Source organism: Pan troglodytes, chromosome 18, assembly GCF_028858775.2.
Source record: "Pan troglodytes isolate AG18354 chromosome 18, NHGRI_mPanTro3-v2.0_pri, whole genome shotgun sequence".
Lineage (NCBI taxonomy): Eukaryota > Metazoa > Chordata > Mammalia > Primates > Hominidae > Pan > Pan troglodytes.
In genome coordinates, this window is record NC_072416.2 from 48,664,434 (window position 1) to 48,685,773 (window position 21,340).

Genomic DNA, 21,340 nt, shown 5'->3' on the forward strand with positions numbered 1-21,340 from the left:
CTTCCGAGGACTCCCCGGTTCCCTCCTGGTTGAAACGTGGCCCAGAAAGAGAGGCACACTGGCTAGGGCACACAGCCAAGGCCGTCCAGCCCCGCAGGAAGCCCCGGTCCTGCCCTGTCCCAGGTAAGCCTGGCCAGCCCTGGAGCCGGCGCTGCGGGGCTGCGGGGCTGCGGGGCTGCGGGGCTACGGGGCCACGGGACAGGAGCGGGTGCTGCTGTCCGGGCAGAGCAGGGGCGGGGTCCAGGCGGGGGCGGAGCCGAGCGCCCGCGCACCCGGAGCCACAGCCCGAGCCGGAGCCGGAGCCGGAGCCGGGAGTCGTGGCCCGGAGTGGGCCTTGGAGTCGGCGCGCAGGCGGCTCGCGGTGAGTGCTGTGCCCAGCGCCTGGGGGTGGGCTGGGGGGAGACTGTGGGCGCCGAGGGTCCCACCCCCGGGACTTCAACACTTGGCTTCTGAGCCGTCCTGGCCGCAGGGCTTGGGCAAGGGTTGCCTCGGTTTCTCCTGGGGGAGTCCCAGAATGTAGATGGGAAGTGAGACGGGAAGGGGGCATCTCGAGGTTGGGGAGGCCCCTGGGCCACTCTTTTGATTTCCTTCCTCTCTGTGGGACTCAGTTTCCTCAGCTTCACCATGCCAGTGAGTGGGTGGGTATAAGTGAGAGAGTCTGCCTGGAGGATCCTACTGCTGCTCTCTGTACCTCTTATGGGAATCTCCTGCCTCCTCCTTCTCCCTTGTTGGGTGTGAGATCTAAGTTCAAATCCATCCCTTCCCAGACAGCCCACACCAGGACCTGCGAGGCCACATCCCCCAGCTGTTTGCTCTCCTCTGCTTCTCAGGTTGATGGAGCAGCCATCTGGTCCTGCTTTCATTCCAACAAACTGAAAAGCCCTCCACCCCAATCCCCCTGGGGAGGACCTCCTGAAGCTGCATGAGGGCTGGGGGCTGGACCCCTGCTTCTGAGTTTGCTCTTTCTGAGCCTCTCCTGCCGTGGCCTTGGTTTCCCCATGGGCTGTGACCTAGCCTCCTCCAGGGTCCTTGTTCTACAGAGGGGAAACACCTGCCCTGTCACTCTCCCCTGACCCCCTAGTGAAAAAGACTAGAGTGACATCCCCACCACCTGTACTTGCCTGTCCCGATCACTCAGCCATGGGGCTGCTGGGGCCCCTGAGTCTGTTGGCTGCTCAAGGCCCCTTTGCCTCGCTGCACCCTGGGATCTGAGGCTGGAAGCATCCTCATCCAGCCCACCCCCCTCCTACCCAGTGCAGAGCCCCTCTGTGACACATGCCCAGTGGTGGGGAGCTTATTACTGATGAGGTGGCTTTTTAGTGCCTTGCAGCTCTTGTTTCCTTTAGCTAAAATCTGTGGCTTACAGATTCTACACTTTGGTTCCATGTCTGTCTCCCGGAGCCATGCAGAGCACGTCAGTTCTTTCATTCTTTCCAGCAGTCATCATTCATGCACTGAATGAGACACAAGACAGAGCAATAGGAAAATCAGACAAAACCCCCTGCCCTCATGGAGTGCACATTCTAGAAAGGAATGGACAGCAATGAAATAAGTAAATACATGGCATAGCAGGTGGCGGGAAGTACTACGAGTAAAACAAAGCTGGGAAGCAGGATGGAGTGCTGGGGCTGGGTATTGCATTGTATATAGCACAACCAGGGAAGGCTTCCCCAAGACCACGATAGCTGGGCAAAGTCATAAGGAATTGAGGGGTGAGCCACGTGAGTATCTGGGGGGCTGGGAGGCTTTGGTTTTCACTTGGAGCGTCATGGGAGCACGGGTTTGGAACAGAGGAGTCACCTGCTTTGACTTGGGGTCTGGCAGGCCCATCTAGCTGTGGGGTGGAGAATGGATCATGGGGGGTGGGGTAAGGGCAGAAGGAGAGCCCGGTGAGAGGATCATTGCTGTCATTCTTGGGAGAGACCATGGTGTCTTGCCCATGGCCCAGAGGTGGTTAAAAACAAAGAAACCCAGACATTCAGATTTGGGATACATTTCAAAGGCCGTGTCGATAGGATTTGGGGTGCAAGAGAAAGGTAGAGTCAAAGATGATTCTGAGTGTTTGGCTCGAGCTTCTGGAGGTTTGAAGCTGCCATGAACTGAAATGGGAGTTGCTTAGCGGGGAGATCAAGAGTTTGGTTTTGTGCTTGTGGAGTTTGAGCTGCCCATTAGGCATCAATGATGAGTAAGCAGTTGGGAAAAGTTAAGGGCGGAGGTTGGAGTTGAAAATAAAACTCTGGGCATCATCACCATATAGCTGGTATTTAAAGCCACAAGAGCAGGTGGGCTCATCTAGGGATGGAGTGATATGGAGAAGAGAAGGGGTCTAACCATTGAGTGCTGGGGCCCCCAGTGTTAGGAACCAGCCAAGAAGACAGAAAGAGTGAAAATCAGAGAGTCGGGGTGTCCTGGAGGAAATGAAGAAAATGCCCCAAAGAGGAAGGAGGGAACAAATATGACCAATGCCCCTGGCAGAGCAAGCAGGCTGAGGGCTGAGGATTGAGCAATGGGAGGTCACTGGTGACAGTTTCACTGGAGCTGGATGGGGAACTTGAGGGAATGGGAGGGGATGGGAGGACTTGGGGACAGCAGTACAGGCAACAGACAAGGGGGCCTGCTGTAAAGGGAGCAGATAAATGGGATTGGAGCCAAATGAAGAAGGGGGGTGTCAAGAGAGTGCTTTACTTTTACAGTGGAGAATTAGAGTGCATTGTGCACTGGTGGGGGGATTTGATCTCTTAGGGAGAGAACAGTGTTGGGGAGGGAGAATGCAGGATGGCTGGGGGAGGGTGGGGGGCTTGGCCCCAGCAGAGACTCAGGACACTTGGGAAGTTGAGCTTCCCTGGGCTTCCCCTCCTCTCCTGTCTGCAAGCGGTCAGTGGGCTGAAATTTCAGCACTTAAGCAAAGCATTTGCTCTTGGCCCCAGAGAAACTGGGCTGGCTGTGGTCTCAGGAAGGAAGGAGGTGTCCAGGCTCAGGCCTGGGCCTGGGTTTCAGGGAGGGCCCACGTGGGTCGCCCCTTGACCCTCTCTTTCAGCAAGGAAGTGATCCTTTCTCTACATGGGCCTCACCTTGGGGAGGACAATGGTGTCTTTGAAGTTGTAGTAACTGAAGTAGAGATCAAAAGGCAATGCAGATAGACTGACAGATTTCGCCTGAAGAGGGGAAGCCCGACCAGGTAATAAAGGAGTAAGAGGAAGGATGTTAAGGACAATTTTAGGAAACAGATAATGAGTGAATATTTTTTCTCTCTCTTTCCCAATTTAAACTGAAGCAGGAGAAACTGAAGCTAGACATAATGATTAACTTCCCAAGCTGGTGAGCTTCCTGAGCTGGTTAGTGAGAACAGCACTAAGGCCAGGTTCTCCTCCCCAGATGGTTAAGGTGAGACAGGACAATGCCTGCTCAGAGACAGGGGCTGGCTGAATTGGCCCTCAGGATTCTCTCTGCTCTGAGGTTTCTGGAAGAAGGCCAGGGCAGAGGTGTGGTGATGCAGCTGCTGGGAGGACAGAGCTCCGAGTCACGTGGCTTGGGCGGGCCTCCCCTTCCTGGTGTCCACAGAAGCCCAACGTCACTAGCCGGGGTGTGTATGGCTCACACGTAGGCCAGGCTGCCCTAGGCTTGGTGTGCAAGGGAGGGGCCCCTACTTACTTGTGGCCTGTCCCCTCGTGAATGTGTCTCATGTCCCCAGTGGGGTTTTTCAGTGAGGGTCATGGTCTCCAGGATGCACAAGGCTTTGTGCCAGAATTGCCTGGAATTACCTAGTTCTGGAAGGCTGGTTGGCCAACTCTGGCCTCTGGCTTTTCCTTTGGGAATTTCCCTTGAAGGTGGGGTTGGTAGACAGATCCAGGCTCACCAGTCCTGTGCCACTGGGCTTTTGGCGTTCTGCACAAGGCCCACCCACAGATGCCATGCCTGCTCCCCCAGCCTAATGGGCTTTGATGGGGGAAGAGGGTGGTTCAGTCTCTCACGATGAGGAGGAAAGAGCAAGTGTCCTCCTCGGACATTCTCTGGGTAAGAGGAGCAGGCATTGTCCTGTCTCAGCTTGATTCTCAGCCTTCTTTCATCCCTGGCCGCGCACATGCTCCCAGGCCTGGGGTCAGATGGGGAGTGCTGACTCTGTTTCTGGGCTGTTTTCTGGGGAGAATGGGTGGGCGGTTTTTTTCCCCAGGACCTGGGCAGGGGCAATGGTGGGGGCTGCTGTCGCATCCTTGGCTGGTGTTTCCACAGCTGAGAACCACTCCAGAGCCAAGCCCAGAGCTTATTCTACCCCTTTTTTGTCCTCTCTTCCCCTGTCCTTGGCCACCCCACCCTCTTGGCTCCTCTGCTTAGATGTGGGCACAAGGAGGAGAACTCCTTGGCCTGAGAGAACTACCTTAGATCCTGGCTTCCAGTGGCCTCTGCAGGGGGGTACACCCTCTCTCCCAAGCAGCCAGACACACAAGTAACCTCATTGCCTCAGTTTCCCCATCTGACCAGCACAGAGTCCCCTGTGCCCCAGCAGCGTTCTGAGAGATTGGAGCTTTCTCCTTTTGCTTACCTTGGCTACCGTATGAGGACAGATACAGAGTGTTCCCCCCACCCCCAGCCCAGGGGATATTTGATTCATGAACATTCCCACAGTGTCTTTGTGGGGGACAGTGCTGTGCCAGGCTCAGGGATGCCAGGACAAGTAAGACCCAGGCTTCCACGTGGCCCAGGAAGGGAGAAAGACACATAAACAACCATCAGGAAAGAGGTAAAATCCCCAGGCCACTTGGCATCTGCTCCCTTGAGTGTCTGGGAATGTCCCTGATTTATAAAAAGAAGCTGATGGCCCTCTTTGTTGTCCATGCCTACACCCTTTCACTTTCGTTTCTTCGGGGCACTGCAGCAGCCCTTGTCCACGGACCCCATGACAATCGCAGAACTGACCATGCTGAGAGATTTTCTTGGCTGCTCAGGGACCCTCCCAGGGCTTGAAGCTCCTGGAGGGTCACTTGCCCTCAAATTCCCAGAACCCACAGCAGGTCACTGATGATAGCAGTGGCAGCAGTCTGTGCACGGTGGTTTCGAGGGCGTGGGAGGGAGGTGAGGGCCCTAGGGCAAGTGTGTGTGGGAAGTGTTGATGGGGGACAAGGCACCAGAACGCTCGGAAACAACTTAAGTTTGCACTGTAATTTTTCACTTTGCCTAGGACAGGACCTTTAGAACAATATTCTGAGTCTATCCCTTGGAGTAGCAGTGTGCAAAACACACAGCACGGGCTTGGGGCCCCCGTGGGGATCCCAAATGTAAGAGTTAGAGACATGCATTCCAGAGTCATACATGGCTCGTGTTGAAATCCTGACTCTGCCTGTCTAGCTGTGACACATCGTACAAATCACTTAGCTTCTTGTTGCCTCAGTGTCTTCCTCTGTAGAATGGGTAGATCATAGGCACTACTTCAGAGTGGCTGGGAGGGTTTAGTGAATTCCTGCAGGAGAGCACTTAGAATGGCACTTGGTGTGTAGTTTATGCTTAATTAATATTAGCCATTACTGAAACTGCTGTAGCCTGAATCCAGCCAGCATGAAAGAGCCCCTCTCACCCTGCTTCGAAGAGAATGAATTCCCTGATTGCTTGGAAGATCTCTCTCTCTCTCTGTCTTTTTTTTTTTTTTTGAGAAAGGGTCTTGCTCTCTTGCCCAGGCTGGAGCGCAATGGTGCCATCTTGGCTCACTGCAACCTCTGCCTCCCAGGTTCAAGTGATTCTCCTGTCTCAGCCTCCTGAGTAGCTGGGATTACAGGCGCTCGCCACCACGCCCGGCTAATTTTTGTATTTTTAGTAGAGACAGGGTTTCACCGTGTTGGCCGGGCTGGTCTAGTGCTCCTGATCTCAAGTGACCTTGGGAGATCTCTTGCTCCTAATATTACCTCAAGCCTTTTTAAACGTTTTAAGCCGGAGACCAAGCATGGGTATGGGAGTTAGGGGTCTTGATTTAATTCTTGGTTGCTTCAAACTCTGTGGAACCTTGAGGTGTTTCTTGCCTTCTCTGGGCCTCAATTTTCACATCTATATGGTGGGGAGCTTGGATTGGGTAATGTCTGAGGCTAGAACCATGGCCAACTCGGGTTCTGCTGGGGCTGACTTGCCCTGGCCTTCCCTGACCACCCTGCATCTGGCTTCTGGAGAAGTCCCGCACTGACCTTGTTCTCCTCCCCAGGTTGTGAAATGTGCTCGCAGGAGGCTTTTCAGGCACAGAGGAGCCAGCTGGTCGAGCTGCTGGTCTCAGGGTCCCTGGAAGGCTTCGAGAGTGTCCTGGACTGGCTGCTGTCCTGGGAGGTCCTCTCCTGGGAGGACTACGAGGGCTTCCACCTCCTGGGCCAGCCTCTCTCCCACTTGGCCAGGCGCCTTCTGGACACTGTCTGGAATAAGGGTACTTGGGCCTGTCAGAAGCTTATCGCGGCTGCCCAAGAAGCCCAGGCCGACAGCCAGTCCCCCAAGCTGCATGGCTGCTGGGACCCCCACTCGCTCCACCCAGCCCGAGACCTGCAGAGTCACCGGCCAGCCATTGTCAGGAGGCTCCACAACCATGTGGAGAACATGCTGGACCTGGCATGGGAGCGGGGTTTCGTCAGCCAGTATGAATGTGATGAAATCAGGTTGCCGATCTTCACACCGTCCCAGAGGGTGAGGCACTCCTGGCGTGCATCACAGAGTTCCCAGGAAAGGGGTGCTTAGTCACCAAGACTGATTTGTCCTCATGAAGTCAGCCTGTGGGGTAACTTGGTCCGTGGGATTTCCCCTAAAAAGGTAGCCAGGCAGGTAAAATTTGCTCTTGACTCTTGGCAGGAAACATACAACTCTTTCTTTCTTCTTTTCTTTTCTTTGTCTCACTCTGTTACCCTGGCTAGAATGCAGTGGCACAATCATAGCTCACTGTAGCCTTGAATTCCTGCGCTCAAGTGATCTTCTGGCCTTAGAGTAGCTGGGACTACGGGTGCTGTACCACCATGAACAGCTAATTTTTTTTTTTCTTTTAGAGATGGGGTGTTGCTATGTTGCCCAGGCTGGTCTCCAGCTCCTGGCTTTAAGCAATCCTCCCGCCTTGGCCTCCCAAACTGTTGGGATTGCAGGCATGAGCCACTTTGCCTGGCCAACAGAACACTCCTGCCGAGAAGAAGTGTGTGGTGGCCAGGAACTCAGATTCTGGAGCCAGAATGGTGCAGGCTCAAGGTCAACCCTGTGTGATCTCAGGCTTCCCTATGGAGCCTCTCCAGCCTCAGTCTCCCTTGTTTCAGTTTCCTCATCTATAAAACAATGTTAATAGTCAAATGGTGCCTATCCTATAAGGCTCTTGGGAGGATTCAGTGAGTTAATTTGAGTAATGCTTAGGATAGTGTCTATTACCACTGGCTGCTATTTATTATTTCTGTTATGAGTGATACTCTGTACTTGTACACTTTTATTTCTGTCTGTTTTAAATTAACAGCACAACAGACCATAACACTGCAGTATATTGAATTTATTTTATAATTAACATAGCATATTATAAACTAATATAGCTTAAATGTTTATGTAGGATTTCTGACATGAAATTGCATTAGATCATAGATGTTCAGAGTTGGTATATAACTGCCCCTGAGAATGTAGTAACTCAGCAGAGACCAGAAGGTCAGAGAAATGACCACTGAGTATTTTTGAAACTCTTTTGTTTTCTTCCAAATAGTGATTCTTAGGGCTCCTGAGAGGCAGATGGAACAATCACTAACATTCCACTTTATAAATCGGGAAGTTGAGACCAAGGAAAGTAGTTTGAATAAGCTCACAGTAGTTAATGAGGGGGCCAGTGCTGGACCAATTGGCCAGCACTGGTCATTGACTTATTCATCCATCATTCATTTATTCAGCCAGAATCTATTAGGTGCTTCATACATATTTGCTTAAAGTTTGTTGTGTTCATAGAGCTTTGCACACAGTAGGTACTCCATAAATATTTGTTGATGAAATAAGTGAGTTACTGAATGAATGATTGAATTAGAATGACACTGCAGTGTTAAAATGGGCTGGATTGGGGAACATTTTAGTTTTTATTTTTGTCTGTTTTCCAAAAATGTATGTGTTGTTCACATGAGTCTGGATAACCCTAGATTGAGATTGATGAAATAAATAAATTTGTCTTCAAGGCTGCACTAAAGCTGGCTCACATGGCTAGGTATTTACAGAGCAGACGTGGTGCAGTCCTCTCTGATTAGTTGCACGTACAGAAGACATATTCGTTATTGGACTGACCTTAGTTTCTCTTATAATTTGTTAGGGGAATTGAATCAGCCCATCTGAGAAGTTACAAGATTGTGTCTTGTCATCTTTAAAAGTTCAGCAATGTGATCTGGTACAGATGGTCTGAGGGGTTTGGAGAAGGTAGCCTAGATCCCTAGGGCCCAGAGAAGACAGGATGTGAACAGAGGAAGTATATGGATTGGTGAAGAAAACAAATGGGATAGCTCATGGGTCAAAGAAGAAATCATGATGGAAATCAGAAAATATTCAGAACCAAACAATAATGAGAATATTATTTATCAAAATCTATCGGATGCAGCTAAAGCAGGACATAGGGGGAAATTTACAACCTTAGGTGCCTAGATTAGGAAAGAAGGAAGGCATTTGTTTATTTATTTGTTTATTTATTTATTTGAGATGGGGGTCTCACTGTGTCACCCAGGCTGCTGGAGTGCAGTAGCACGATCATAAATCACTGAAGTCTCGAACTTCTGGGCTGAAGTGATCCTCCCGCCTCAGCCTTCCAAGTAGGTGGGACACAGGCTAGCACCATCATACCAGGCTAATTTTTTTTTTTTTTGTAGAGACAGGGTCTTGCTATGTTGAGGTCTCAAACTCCTGGGCTCAAGTAATCCTCCTCCCTCGGCTTCCCAAAGTGCTGGGATTACAGGCATGAGCCACTGCGCCCATCTAAGGCTGAATTTTAATGAGCTAAGAATTCATCTTAAGAAAGGGCTAAATAGACAGCAAAAGCAAACATTGAAGGTTGGGACTGAGCTGAGTGGGTAGCAGGGATGGGAGACAACAGATCTGAGGAGAGCAGGAGATTTTTAAAGGATTGCACTGCCTGAGGTTTAAGCCTTTAGAATCCAGCTCTCTCTGAGCTCCCTTTGAGCTCTGACATTCTGTGACTCTGATTTGGTGGCCTTCCCTTAGTGGCCTTACTGATTTCATTTGGATGGTGCTTGTGGTATATCCAACCAACATGTCTTCCCAAATGGCCTCTTAATTTCCTATAAAGAAGTAGTTGTCATTGATTGCAGGTTAGGGACAGAAAATGCTGTGGAATGAAACAAAATGCAAGTTAAAGAACTAAATTCCAAAAATACCCATTGCTACTATTGACTGAGTGAATTCCTACTGTGTGCCAGGCACTGTACCCAGTCCATTCCCTGTATTATTTTATTTAAGCCTCACAAGGGTGTAGTGTGACTACACTGTTTCTTAACAATGAAGAAACTGCCCAAATCGCCCATCTGGGAAGCGGCCCAGCTAGAATTTGAATCCAGGCCTGTTTTCCTCCAGAGCTTGTGCTATTCTCTGTCTGTCATAAAATGTGGGGGCTTTGTGTGGTAAACTTGCTCAGTTGGGCATAGCAGTTGTTAGGAAACCTGAGGCTGGTAACACCAGCTGTAATACCAGCTGTCCGTCTGACTCATGCAACTGTTAAAGTTGATAGGGCTGAGGTGTCAGACTGAGCTCTGAATTGCCTGATTCCTATAACAATATTAACTTAAACATTTTTTAAATTGGGAAATGCACCATGCATACAGAAGAGTGTGTATATTTCATATGTATAGTGTAAACTGTTCCCATCACCCAGGTTAAAAAACAGGATGTTGCCAGTACCTGGGGCCTTCTTTAACTGCAACTGCTAGAGGTAAACACTGGCTTGACTTTTGTGTAAATCATCTCTTTGCCTTTCTTTAATGTTTTAGCATCTTTTAAAATAAATCCCCAAACAATGTATTGTTCTATTTTGAAAAACTGAGTAGCAAGCCAAAAATAGCTGTGTAAAGAAAGGTCACTTAAATTAGGCTGGGTGCGGTGGCTCAAGCCTTTAATCCCAGTACTTTGGGAGGCTGAGGCAGGTGGATCACAAGGTCAGGAGATCGAGACCATCCTGGCCAACATGGAGAAACCCCGTCTCTACTAAAAATACAAAAAATTAGCCAAGAATAGTGGCATGTGCCTGTAGTCCCAGCTACTCGGGAGGCTGAGGCAGGAGAATCGCTTGAACCCGGGAGGCAGAGGTTGCAGTGAGCCGAGATCGCACCGCTTGAACCCAGGAGGCAGAGGTTGCAGTGAGCCAAGATCGCACCACTGCACTCTAGCCTGGGTCACAGAGCAAGACTCTGTCTCAAAAAAAAAAAAAAAGAAAGGTCACTATTGCCTTTTCTTAGATGAAGATTCCCAAGGCAGGGAAAGCTAAGTGGAGTCTCAGGGACTTGGTCTGGCTTTTCCTTCCCTGGGAATTTATAAGGACCTCTTCTGGGAAGTCAGTAGGCAATGCCATGAATGAGTCTGGGGAAATATTGGGCTCATTGCAACTGGAGGGTCTGGCAGGGCTGATGTGAATTAGGTGCTGTGTCCGGAGGAAAATGGCCAGAGGAAGTGGGCTGCTTTGTACAGTCAGTGGTAAAGTTACCAAAGGCTATTATAGCTCACAGGAATGGGCCAAGGCTAAACACTCCTGTGGAGTGAAATGAATGTCCTCAGCTGACTGAGGCAGCGGGAGTTGAGAAGAAACGATATTAGTTCATGGTGAAGACAAGTCAAATATAGATAAAGGTTAGGGTCAGGCTTGCCTGGACATCTAGGAGATAACTGCCCTCAACTTGTTTGAATCTTGAGTCACTGCTCCATTCTGTTTGAACTGGTGGCCATCTACTTATAGTATACAGCCATCAACCTGAGATTTCCCTACATGGTCTTCCTGCCTTGGTCTCCTGTATCCTGAATCCTATGGCCTCTTCTTCCCTGGTTTACTACGTTTTGCTAGACCGTATCCTCCAGTCAATTCCTTAGAATGAATGTATGAAAGTTAAAATTTCTGAGGTCTCACATGTCTAAAAGTTCCCTCATACTGGATTGATAGTTTGGCTGGGTATAAAATTCTGGGCTGGCCATCATTTTCCTTCAGAATTTTGATTGCATTATTCCATTATCCTCTCTTTTCAATATTGCCTCTAAGAATTCCAAAACCTTTTTTTTTTTTTTTTCTTTTTGAGACAGTGTCTCACTCTGTCACCCAGGCTGGAATGCAGTAGTGTGATCTTGGCTCACTGCAACCTCCGCCTCCTGGGTTTAAGTGATTCTTCTTCCTCAGCCTCCTGAGCAGCTGGGATTACAGGCACCCACCACCACACCCTTTAGTAGAGATGGGGTTTTGCTATGTTGGCCAGGCTGGTCTTGAACTTCTGACTTTAGGTGATCTGCCTACTTTGGCCTCCCAAAGTGCTGGGATTAAAGGCGTGAGCCACCACACCCAGCCTCCAAAACCATTTTAAAACTCTTTCTGGTAGCTTTTAAAATTTTCTTTTAGTCCCCAGAATTTTAAAATTTCAATTATGTGCCTTTGTGTTCTTCCGTTTTGTTGGTCACCCAAGAGGTACTTTCAATCTGGAAACTTCTCTCTTTATGTTTTGGGAAATGTTCTTGATTAGTTTACAGGTGATTTCTTCCTCTCCATTTTATCTCTTCTCTTTTTATGAAACTACTATTAATTCAATGTTAGAATTCCTTGACTGATCATTTAATTTTCTTCTATTTTCCATCTCTGTGTCTTTTTGCTCTACTTTTCTATGATAGTCACAGCTCTATCTTTAAACTCTTGAATTTTTCATTTTTGATGTCATGATTTTAATTTGCAAGAGGTAGGTTTGACTGTTTCTTTTTTGTAGTATCTTACTCTTGTTTTATGGATGCAACATCTTCTTTGACTTAAGGATCATAAGATAGGTGGGTTCTTTGTTTGTTTGTTTGACTGTTTTTCACCCTATGTAAACTTTTTCTACAAGTTTCTTTCCCCTTCCCCCATTTTTGGCTTCTATCTCCCACATTAGATGCTTTCTCTGGGCTCATGATACTGTTTGGTTTTCTTTCTCAAGATTGACAGGTAGGACTTTAAAACTTGTTGAGCATGTGGGTGAAACTTGTCTACCATGAATTTCACTGTAGATATTTTGGAGATTGACAGTGTTTATATCTTTAGATCTTGCCTCCTGGGTTGATCAAGTTATCTGAGTAGACCACAGACCTTTTGCCTGGGGATAAACCAGAAATCTGTTTCAGAAACCACTTTGATTCAGTCTTCCTTGTTTTAGTCATTTCCTTCAGTTCTGGAGGTCCCTCATGCTGATCATTCCAGAGCCCTTTACAGATCCTAGGGTACACACTGCATGGTTTTCAACTTTCTTGTTTTGGGGTTAAGATTTGGCTTTCAGGAGTCTCCTCAGTCCGTTACTATTCATTCAATCAGCAAGTCCTTGAGCACCTGATTTGTGCCAGCCATTCTTCTAGGTGTTAGGGATACCTCAGTGAACAAAACAGACAAAAATCTTTGTCTTGGAAATACACACACTCCAGTCAGGGGAGAGGGACAATAAGCCAAAGGAAGGAAATTACAGAGCGTGCTAGAAGGTGATAAGTGCTGTAGAAAGTAAGTAAAGTGGGTTTGGGAGTTGAGAGTTTGGGAAGGGGATAAATGATGGCAATTTTAAATAGAGTAGTCAAAGTTCTCACTTAGAAGGTGAAATTCAAGTAAAGACTTGAAGGAGAACAGGGAATTAGCCACATGGATGGCTAGGGGAAGGCTTCCAAGCTGAGAGGACAGCCAGAGCCAAGGCCCAGAGGCAGGAGCATACCTGGTAGTTTTAGGAAACAGGAGGCCAGGATGCTGAGTGGAGTAAGAGGGGGCATGAAAGGAGAAACTTGGGTCCACGTGGTTCTAGACAGGTATTTTTGTCTGTTTTGGGCCCTGAAGGTTACTGTTGGACTTGGACTCTTACTCTGAGGAAATAGGGACACTACTGGGACGTTCGTACAGGAGCGATGTGACCTGAGTTTTGTTTGTAAAGGATTAGACTCTGGCTGTGGCATTAAGGCTAGGCTGTGGGGGCAGGAACAGAAGCAGGGGGACCAGTTTTGCAGCCTGTGCAGCTTTCCAGATAAGCAGGGATTGTGGCTTGGAGGAGGATGGTATAGAGGAGGTGACAAGAAATGGCTCTATGTCTGGTATGTAGATGTTGGCCACAGATGGCATTTGAGCACTAGAGACCTGGCTAGTCCACATGGAGTTTCCATAAGCACATAATACACATCAGATTTCAAAGACTTAATATGAAAGAAAGAATGAAACATACCTTGCTATTTCTTTTTTTTTTTTTTTTTTTTGAGACCCAGTCTTGCTCTGTCACCCAGGCTGGAGTGCAGTGGTGTGATCTCGGCTCACTGCAACCTCCGCCTCCCAGGTTCAAGTGATTCTCCTGCCTCAGCCTCCTGAGTACCTGGGACTACAGGCACATGCCACCACGCCTGGCTAATTTTTTGTATTTTTAGTAGTGATGGGGTTTCACCATGTTGTCCAGGCTGGTCTGGAACTCCGGACCTCAGGGGATCCACCCGCCTTGGCCTCCCAAAGTGCTGGGATTACAGGCATGAGCCACCATGCTCAGCCATATCTTGCTATTTTCTACATGGATTACATGTTGAAATGGTAATGTTTTGGCTATTGTGGATTAAATAGAATATATGATTAAAGTTGATTTCATCTATTTCTTTTAACTTTAAAAAATGTGTCTGTTAGAGGATTTGAAATTCCACATGCGGCTTGCATTTGTGCCCTGCATTTCATTTCTGTTGAACAGTGCCCTTTGGGACATGCTTTGAAGGTGGAGTCAACAGGATTTGGCAGATTACAGACGAGAGGCTTCAAGGGTGACTCCAAGACTTCGGGGCAGAGCACCTGGAAGAAAGGGGTTAATATTAGCCAAGATGAGGAAGGCTGTCAGTTTGGCAGGTGCGTGGGCAGGTTAGGAGTTTAGTTTTGAATATGTTGGAGGTGTTTATGAAACTTTTAAGTGGAGATGGAAAATAGGCAGTTGGATGTGCAAGTCCAGGGCTCAGGGAGACAGTTCAGGCTGGAGATGAAGATGTGGGAGTCTGAGGAGAGATTGTATTCAAATATTCAATCCATGAGACTTCAGGAAATCACTTCTCTTCCAAATGATTTACAGCCTGCAGAATCATTTTCCCTATCTTTGTAGGTTTAAGTCTTCATTTTGTTTCATTTATTTTTCAGTTATTCACTGTTTTAGTGAGTTTTGAGTAGGAGCCAGATTGGATGCATGCGTTCAATTCACCATCCAACACTGTATTAACTACTTGAAACTCATGTGGTTGTTCGGTTGTTTTTTTGACCTTTTATTCTGGATGGAAGAGAGATGCTTATGAAGTTGCAGTAATCAGTAAGCCTTCCCACATTGCTCCATCAGCCTTCCTGGAAGAATAATGTCTTCTGCCTTTCCTGTAGGCAAGAAGGCTGCTTGATCTTGCCACGGTGAAAGCGAATGGATTGGCTGCCTTCCTTCTACAACATGTTCAGGAATTACCAGTCCCATTGGCTCTGCCTTTGGAAGGTAGGTATATGTTCTCAGTTAATCAGAAAGGGAAGGGCAGTCAGTGCAGATCCATGGTTAAGAGCAGAACACACCTCGGTTAACATCCCATATGCTGGCAGTATAGCCTCCCTATGACTCAATTTCCTTGTTTTAAGGCTAGCACCACCCCCTGTCTCATTGGGATTTTAGGAGCATTAAAAGGACAAAAGCGTGTAATGTTAGCTATTAGCTTTCATTATCTCCCACACAGTATACTGACAATTGGGCTACCATATATTGAGGGCTAACTAAAGGTGTTACTTACCATCCAAACTCTCATTATCTGTACCGAAAAGATATGGACACATGTTTTGAGTTAGGGCTGGTATCTCTTGATCTCTGAAACTTAGCAGCTCACAATGGGAAACTCAAGAACCAAGTGGATCTAGAGACTCTGGTATCCCTCAGTGCCCAGGGTCACCACCCAAACTCAGGAACAGGAGGGGCTTGGACCGCACCACTTGAACATACCAGGCATCCTGCCAGGTGCTTTATGGACAATGTCTCTACCCTTTGCAACAACCCTGAGAAGTAGGTGGTGTTTTTTTCCACCTTATAGATGTGGAAACTGGGCAGGGAGGTTAAGTGACGAGGGAGGGGAAGATGGGTCTGATTGTAAATTGTCCCCACCTACACTTTCTCTTTTCTTGGGAGAAGAAATGTCAGTTGTAAAGAGAGAGTGCAAGCCTGGCACTCTTTAGGGCTTGTTCCTACACCACTGTACGGAAAGCTCATTGGCACTGAAGCCCCCTGAGCTGTGTGTGGTGCTGGCAGATGGGTCTATCACCCTGGGCTGTGCCCTCTGGGCAGCAAGCAAGCCTGTGGGCGGGGTGGCTGGAAGTCTGTGCCTGGCACTCGCGAGTGCACCGTCTCATTGAAGAACAGGATCTAAACATCAGTGCACCACAGCAGGGTGTGCAGCACGGAGTGCAGGGCCTGGTTTGGCCCTTGGTTGAGGTTTGCTGTTGACATCATCAAGCACAGCTAGTCACTGTAAGACCAGGCCAGGGTGCAAGATTCCCCACACTTCTAAAGGTGACAATTGGTGTGTTTATTTCTCTATAAAATGACTTTTTTTTTTTCTGGAGAATTTTAGTATCATTGGTGATGACTGGAAAACCTGCATCAGAAATCAGGTCGGAAGAGGAAGATATATATCTGATATGTACTGGAGAGGAAGATATCTATCTTATGGTCTAAGTTCAGGGATCCTGGTATATTCAGAGGGCAGAAAGCTCAGCAATAATCATCAACTCTGGGAACAACAGAGGTGACATAAACACAGGGCGTCCCCTTTGTGTGACTGCAGATAGTCATCAGTGAGCTCAGAGCTCTATGAAAATTACTTGCTAGTTTTTGGGTTGAAAATAGTGGGCCAGTGTTTGGTTGGGGGCAGTGAGGCTGTGATGGCGGGGGACCATGCCAAGCTCCTACCAGCCTGGGACGCTAAACCAGCACTTCCCCATTTCCTGAAAGGGGAACTAAACTCTGACACAGGAAATGGTTTGCTTGCATTACTTTCAGGATGAGAAAGGAAGAGCACTGGCCTTCCAAACACACCCCGTGCATGAAAACTCTCCCTGCATGGGGTGCATGGGGAGGATGGGGAAGTGGAGGCAGGATCACAGACTCTTGTTCGAGTGCTCAGCTGGGGCACCCCGGTGACCCCGAGGCCTTCCCTTGCTAGGTCCACCCAGATCAATCAGGATCATCTCCCCATCTCGAAGTTTAACTTTATCACATCTCAGAGTTCCTTTTGCCACGTAAGGTAACATATTCACAGGTTCTGAGAATCCGGACGTGGACATCTTTGAGGGTCTATTGTTGTGCCTACTATATCCATGAATAATAATGATAATAAGCACCATTTTTTGAGAGTTTGCCATGTCAGATATTCTTTTAAACTGTATTTTATCTCGCTGCCTCCTGAAACGATCCTTCCAGGTGTATATTGTCCCCATTTTTACAGATGAGAGAACTGAGGCCCAGAAAGGCTAAATGGCTTGCCCAAGTGTATGGTGGACCCAGGTTTTCAAACTCAGGTGTGTCTGGCTTCAGAGACTGGGCTCCTGAGCCCTTAAGCCCTTTGTTCCCCTTTAGAAAAAGTCAACTGAGGCTGAGTGGTGAAGGGATTTATCCAAAGCCACCCGGCCACTATGGCAGGACAGATATCAGAATACAGGTCTTCCGATCCCAGCCCAGAGCCCCTTCCCGTCATCTAGAACTCCTCCTGGTGTCAGTAATGATAATGGCAGTCACTGATGTCTTTTGAGCACTTACTTTGTGTTGAGCACTGTGCTAAGCACTTGACATAGGTCATCTTAGTTGATCCGTGTAAAACTCTGTGAGGTAGTGACCAACATTTCTCCCACCTTACAGAGGTGGAAACTGAGGGTTAGGAAGTTTCCTTGACTGTCCTCAAAGTGCACAGCTTGTGAATGGAGGAGCCAGGATGGGCGCCCGCTGGCTCTCCTATCCCTTCAGTTATGTCAGCGTCCCCCGCAGCAGCCCATTGTCTGGTTAGGTCCCGTCTTCACCATGGTGCCACCTTCATCTGCCTCTTCTTCTGCCTTCCAGCTGCCACATGCAAGAAGTACATGGCCAAGCTGAGGACCACGGTGTCTGCTCAGTCTCGCTTCCTCAGTACCTATGATGGAGCAGAGACGCTCTGCCTGGAGGACATATACACAGAGAATGTCCTGGAGGTCTGGGCAGACGTGGGCATGGCTGGACCCCCGCAGAAGAGCCCAGCCACCCTGGGCCTGGAGGAGCTCTTCAGCACCCCCGGCCACCTCAATGACGATGCGGACACTGTGCTGGTGGTGGGTGAGGCGGGCAGTGGCAAGAGCACGCTCCTGCAGCGGCTGCACTTGCTGTGGGCTGCAGGGCGAGACTTCCAGGAATTTCTCTTTGTCTTCCCATTCAGCTGCCGGCAGCTGCAGTGCATGGCCAAACCACTCTCTGTGCGGACTCTACTCTTTGAGCACTGCTGTTGGCCTGATGTTGGTCAAGAAGACATCTTCCAGTTACTCCTTGACCACCCTGACCGTGTCCTGTTAACCTTTGATGGCTTTGACGAGTTCAAGTTCAGGTTCACAGATCGTGAACGCCACTGCTCCCCGACTGACCCCACCTCTGTCCAGACCCTGCTCTTCAACCTTCTGCAGGGCAACCTGCTGAAGAATGCCCGCAAGGTGGTGACCAGCCGTCCGGCTGCTGTGTCGGCGTTCCTCAGGAAGTACATCCGCACCGAGTTCAACCTCAAGGGCTTCTCTGAACAGGGCATCGAGCTGTACCTGAGGAAGCGCCATCGTGAGCCCGGGGTGGCGGACCGCCTCATCCGCCTGCTCCAAGCGACCTCAGCCCTGCACGGTTTGTGCCACCTTCCTGTCTTCTCATGGATGGTGTCCAAATGCCACCAGGAACTGTTGCTGCAGGAGGGGGGGTCCCCAAAGACCACTACAGATATGTACCTGCTGATTCTGCAGCATTTTCTGCTGCATGCCACCCCCCCAGACTCAGCTTCCCAGGGTCTGGGACCCAGTCTTCTTCGGGGCCGCCTCCCCACCCTCCTGCACCTGGGCAGACTGGCTCTGTGGGGCCTGGGCATGTGCTGCTACGTGTTCTCAGCCCAGCAGCTCCAGGCAGCACAGGTCAGCCCTGATGACATTTCTCTTGGCTTCCTGGTGCGTGCCAAAGGTGTCGTGCCAGGGAGTACGGCGCCCCTGGAATTCCTTCACATCACTTTCCAGTGCTTCTTTGCCGCGTTCTACCTGGCACTCAGTGCTGATGTGCCACCAGCTTTGCTCAGACACCTCTTCAATTGTGGCAGGCCAGGCAACTCACCAATGGCCAGGCTCCTGCCCACGATGTGCATCCAGGGCTCGGAGGGAAAGGACAGCAGCGTGGCAGCTTTGCTGCAGAAGGCCGAGCCGCACAACCTTCAGATCACAGCAGCCTTCCTGGCAGGGCTGTTGTCCCGGGAGCACTGGGGCCTGCTGGCTGAGTGCCAGACATCTGAGAAGGCCCTGCTCCGGCGCCAGGCCTGTGCCCGCTGGTGTCTGGCCCGCAGCCTCCGCAAGCACTTCCACTCCATCCCGCCAGCTGCACCGGGTGAGGCCAAGAGCGTGCATGCCATGCCCGGGTTCATCTGGCTCATCCGGAGCCTGTACGAGATGCAGGAGGAGCGGCTGGCTCGGAAGGCTGCACGTGGCCTGAATGTCGGGCACCTCAAGTTGACATTTTGCAGTGTGGGCCCCGCTGAGTGTGCTGCCCTGGCCTTTGTGCTGCAGCACCTCCGGCGGCCCGTGGCCCTGCAGCTGGACTACAACTCTGTGGGTGACATTGGCGTGGAGCAGCTGCTGCCTTGCCTTGGTGTCTGCAAGGCTCTGTAGTGAGTGTTACTGGGCATTGCTGTTCAGGTATGGGGGAGCACCATCAAGGCTAAGTGTGGGAGCACCGAGCTGGGATCTAGAAGTCTGGGCCCAGCTTCGCCTCTGCCACCCTTCTTTGCAACACTGTCCAGATCCCTTCCCTTCTGGGCCTTAATTTCAATATATGATGATGACAGCCACACTTTATTGACTGGCTGGGTCTGGTGCTATGCTTTCCGGAATGACCTCATCTAATCTCTACAACCACCCTGGGGGGTAGGCAGGAATGTTATTATCTCCATTATCCTTGACTTGAGGCTCAGAGAAGTGAAGTAACTTGTCCAGGAAATGGCAGAGCTGGGGTTCACAAATTGCATCATTCTGATTACAGGTTTTCTGCCTCCCACCAGTCTATGGATACACTTCAGAGGCTCCCTGAAAACCTTGAGGTCACTTGCAGAAAGTTTTGTGTAGTATGTGTCCGTATCAGGAACAACACCAAATCAGAGGTGACTTGTGCCCCATCAGAGACTTTAACACCCCAACCAGATGGGAATTTCAGGACCCAAGAAATAGGAAGTGGCTGCAGGGTTACAACTACTGTTGGATTCCTGAGGTAGCACAGTGTCCAAACAGGATTTCAGCACTACCCGTATTGCTTAGAGCCCCAGCCAAAGATGTGAGGTTTTGCCCTTTGGAGAATCTGTGCCCCTGAACTCGGGGGCCTCTTTCCACATCTTGGGGGCAGGCAAGGGCAGAGGGTGTGCCTAGGCCTGCGGATCAGCATGCGACAGATTCCCCAACATCCTTCCAGCTTGAAAGGGGAATGCCCTGCTTCTATTTAGAACCTATAGGAAAGCAGAAGTTCTAGATTGAAGTTAAAATTGATTCCCAGCCTCCAGGGGCTTTGGGCTACACCTGGATGACCTTAATTGACCCTAAGCATGGGACAAACCTCTTCTTGAGAGTATTACGATGGTATACATCTTCTCTGGGGGCAAAGCAACAAGATTTATTTTTCACCATGGACCAAACACATGGATACCCACTAGAAACTGTGTAGTGAATTTTGTTAACCCTGACATAGGGACCATGGTCTTTAGGTTAAAGCATAATAACAACATAATACATAACATATATAGCGAATATATATATGTATTACATGCAATGAATGTAAATATGATTATACCCATCATGGTCTTGGAGGAAACAGATGACACACTTAAAATGGGTGTTTTGAGGAGAGTTTGAAAAACAGATTGTTTACAAGCCATGGGCAGGAGTTAGGAAGAGTGAGAGGGTTGGTGCAGGGGCCTGGGGTTAGTAACAGCTGGGGGAGGGTAGACTTGAAGGGGGAAGGGGAGGGAGACTAATTAGCTGGGGGGAAGGTATGGAGACGGCTGCCTGAGCTTCTGCAAAGTGGAAGAATACCGCTTGGCCCTAACTCCTCACCCCAACTCTTGCTCGTGACCAGCGCCTTCCACCAGCTGGACCCATCAGGGAGGCCGAGTGGGCTGTCTGCTGGAGTAGTCCCCAGGCATCAGCCTCCCAGGAGCCAGAGACGGGTAGAGAAGGGGGAGAGTGGATCTGGCCAGGCAAATGGAAAACAGCCAGCACCAAACTCTATTTCCCTAGGAGGGAGGATCATGATACTTTGAGTGGGAATTTGGAAACCTGTCTGTTGGAGCAATTTCCCTGATAGAAATAAGAATGTGCATTTTCCTGGGTAGTAGACTCAGTTTTTACCCCAAGAGGCCAGGCATCACTGGCCTGTGTGATCCTCATAGGCCAGTCCATCTCTGGAATTCTTGAATGGATCATCCATCCTTGATTAGGGATGTCCCCGTGATTACCAGGGTGTGCAGAAGGGCTCTGGGAAACCTGTGGGTCTGTCTCTATGTTCAGAGAAAGGTGAGGGTGGCCTGGTTCTAGCTCATGGTGCTCAGACTGTGGTGTGTAAAGGCACTCGTGGCAATGCAGATTCCTGGGCCTGCCTCTAGTGATTCCCATTCAGTAGGTTTGGGGTGGGGCCCAGGAAATCTATATTTTTCACAGACACCCCTGGTGATTCTGATACAAGTGGTCTCGCCCTGGGAGAACTACTGGTCTGCAGCAACCAGCTTGGTTTTCCATTAGCAATTACTGTCCTTGAGCGAGTTTTACTGCTCTTCACCTTACACACACTAAAACTGCCAAGGCCGTAGGGGAGGGGAAGCAACCATGAGGTTGCTGTGAGTGCATTGTGTGTGTGTGTGTGTGTGTGTGTGTGTGTGTGTGTGAGAGAGA

The 21,340-nt window shown here is 49.5% G+C and overlaps 1 protein-coding gene across 4 annotated transcripts in view; it reads left to right on the forward strand.

Moving 5' to 3' along the window:
* Positions 1-248: 248 nt before the first annotated feature.
* Positions 249-21,340, forward strand: part of NOD2 (nucleotide binding oligomerization domain containing 2) — a 39,774-nt gene continuing 18,682 nt past the window's right edge. For 2 of the 4 annotated variants that reach the window (XM_016928465.4, XM_054667982.2), the window contains exons 1-4: positions 253-361; positions 6,185-6,651; positions 14,555-14,660; positions 17,259-19,074. In XM_016928465.4, the coding sequence (XP_016783954.2) occupies positions 6,193-6,651; positions 14,555-14,660; positions 17,259-19,074 (2,381 nt within the window). In that variant the 5' untranslated portion in view covers positions 253-361; positions 6,185-6,192. 4 annotated transcript variants of the gene reach the window in all.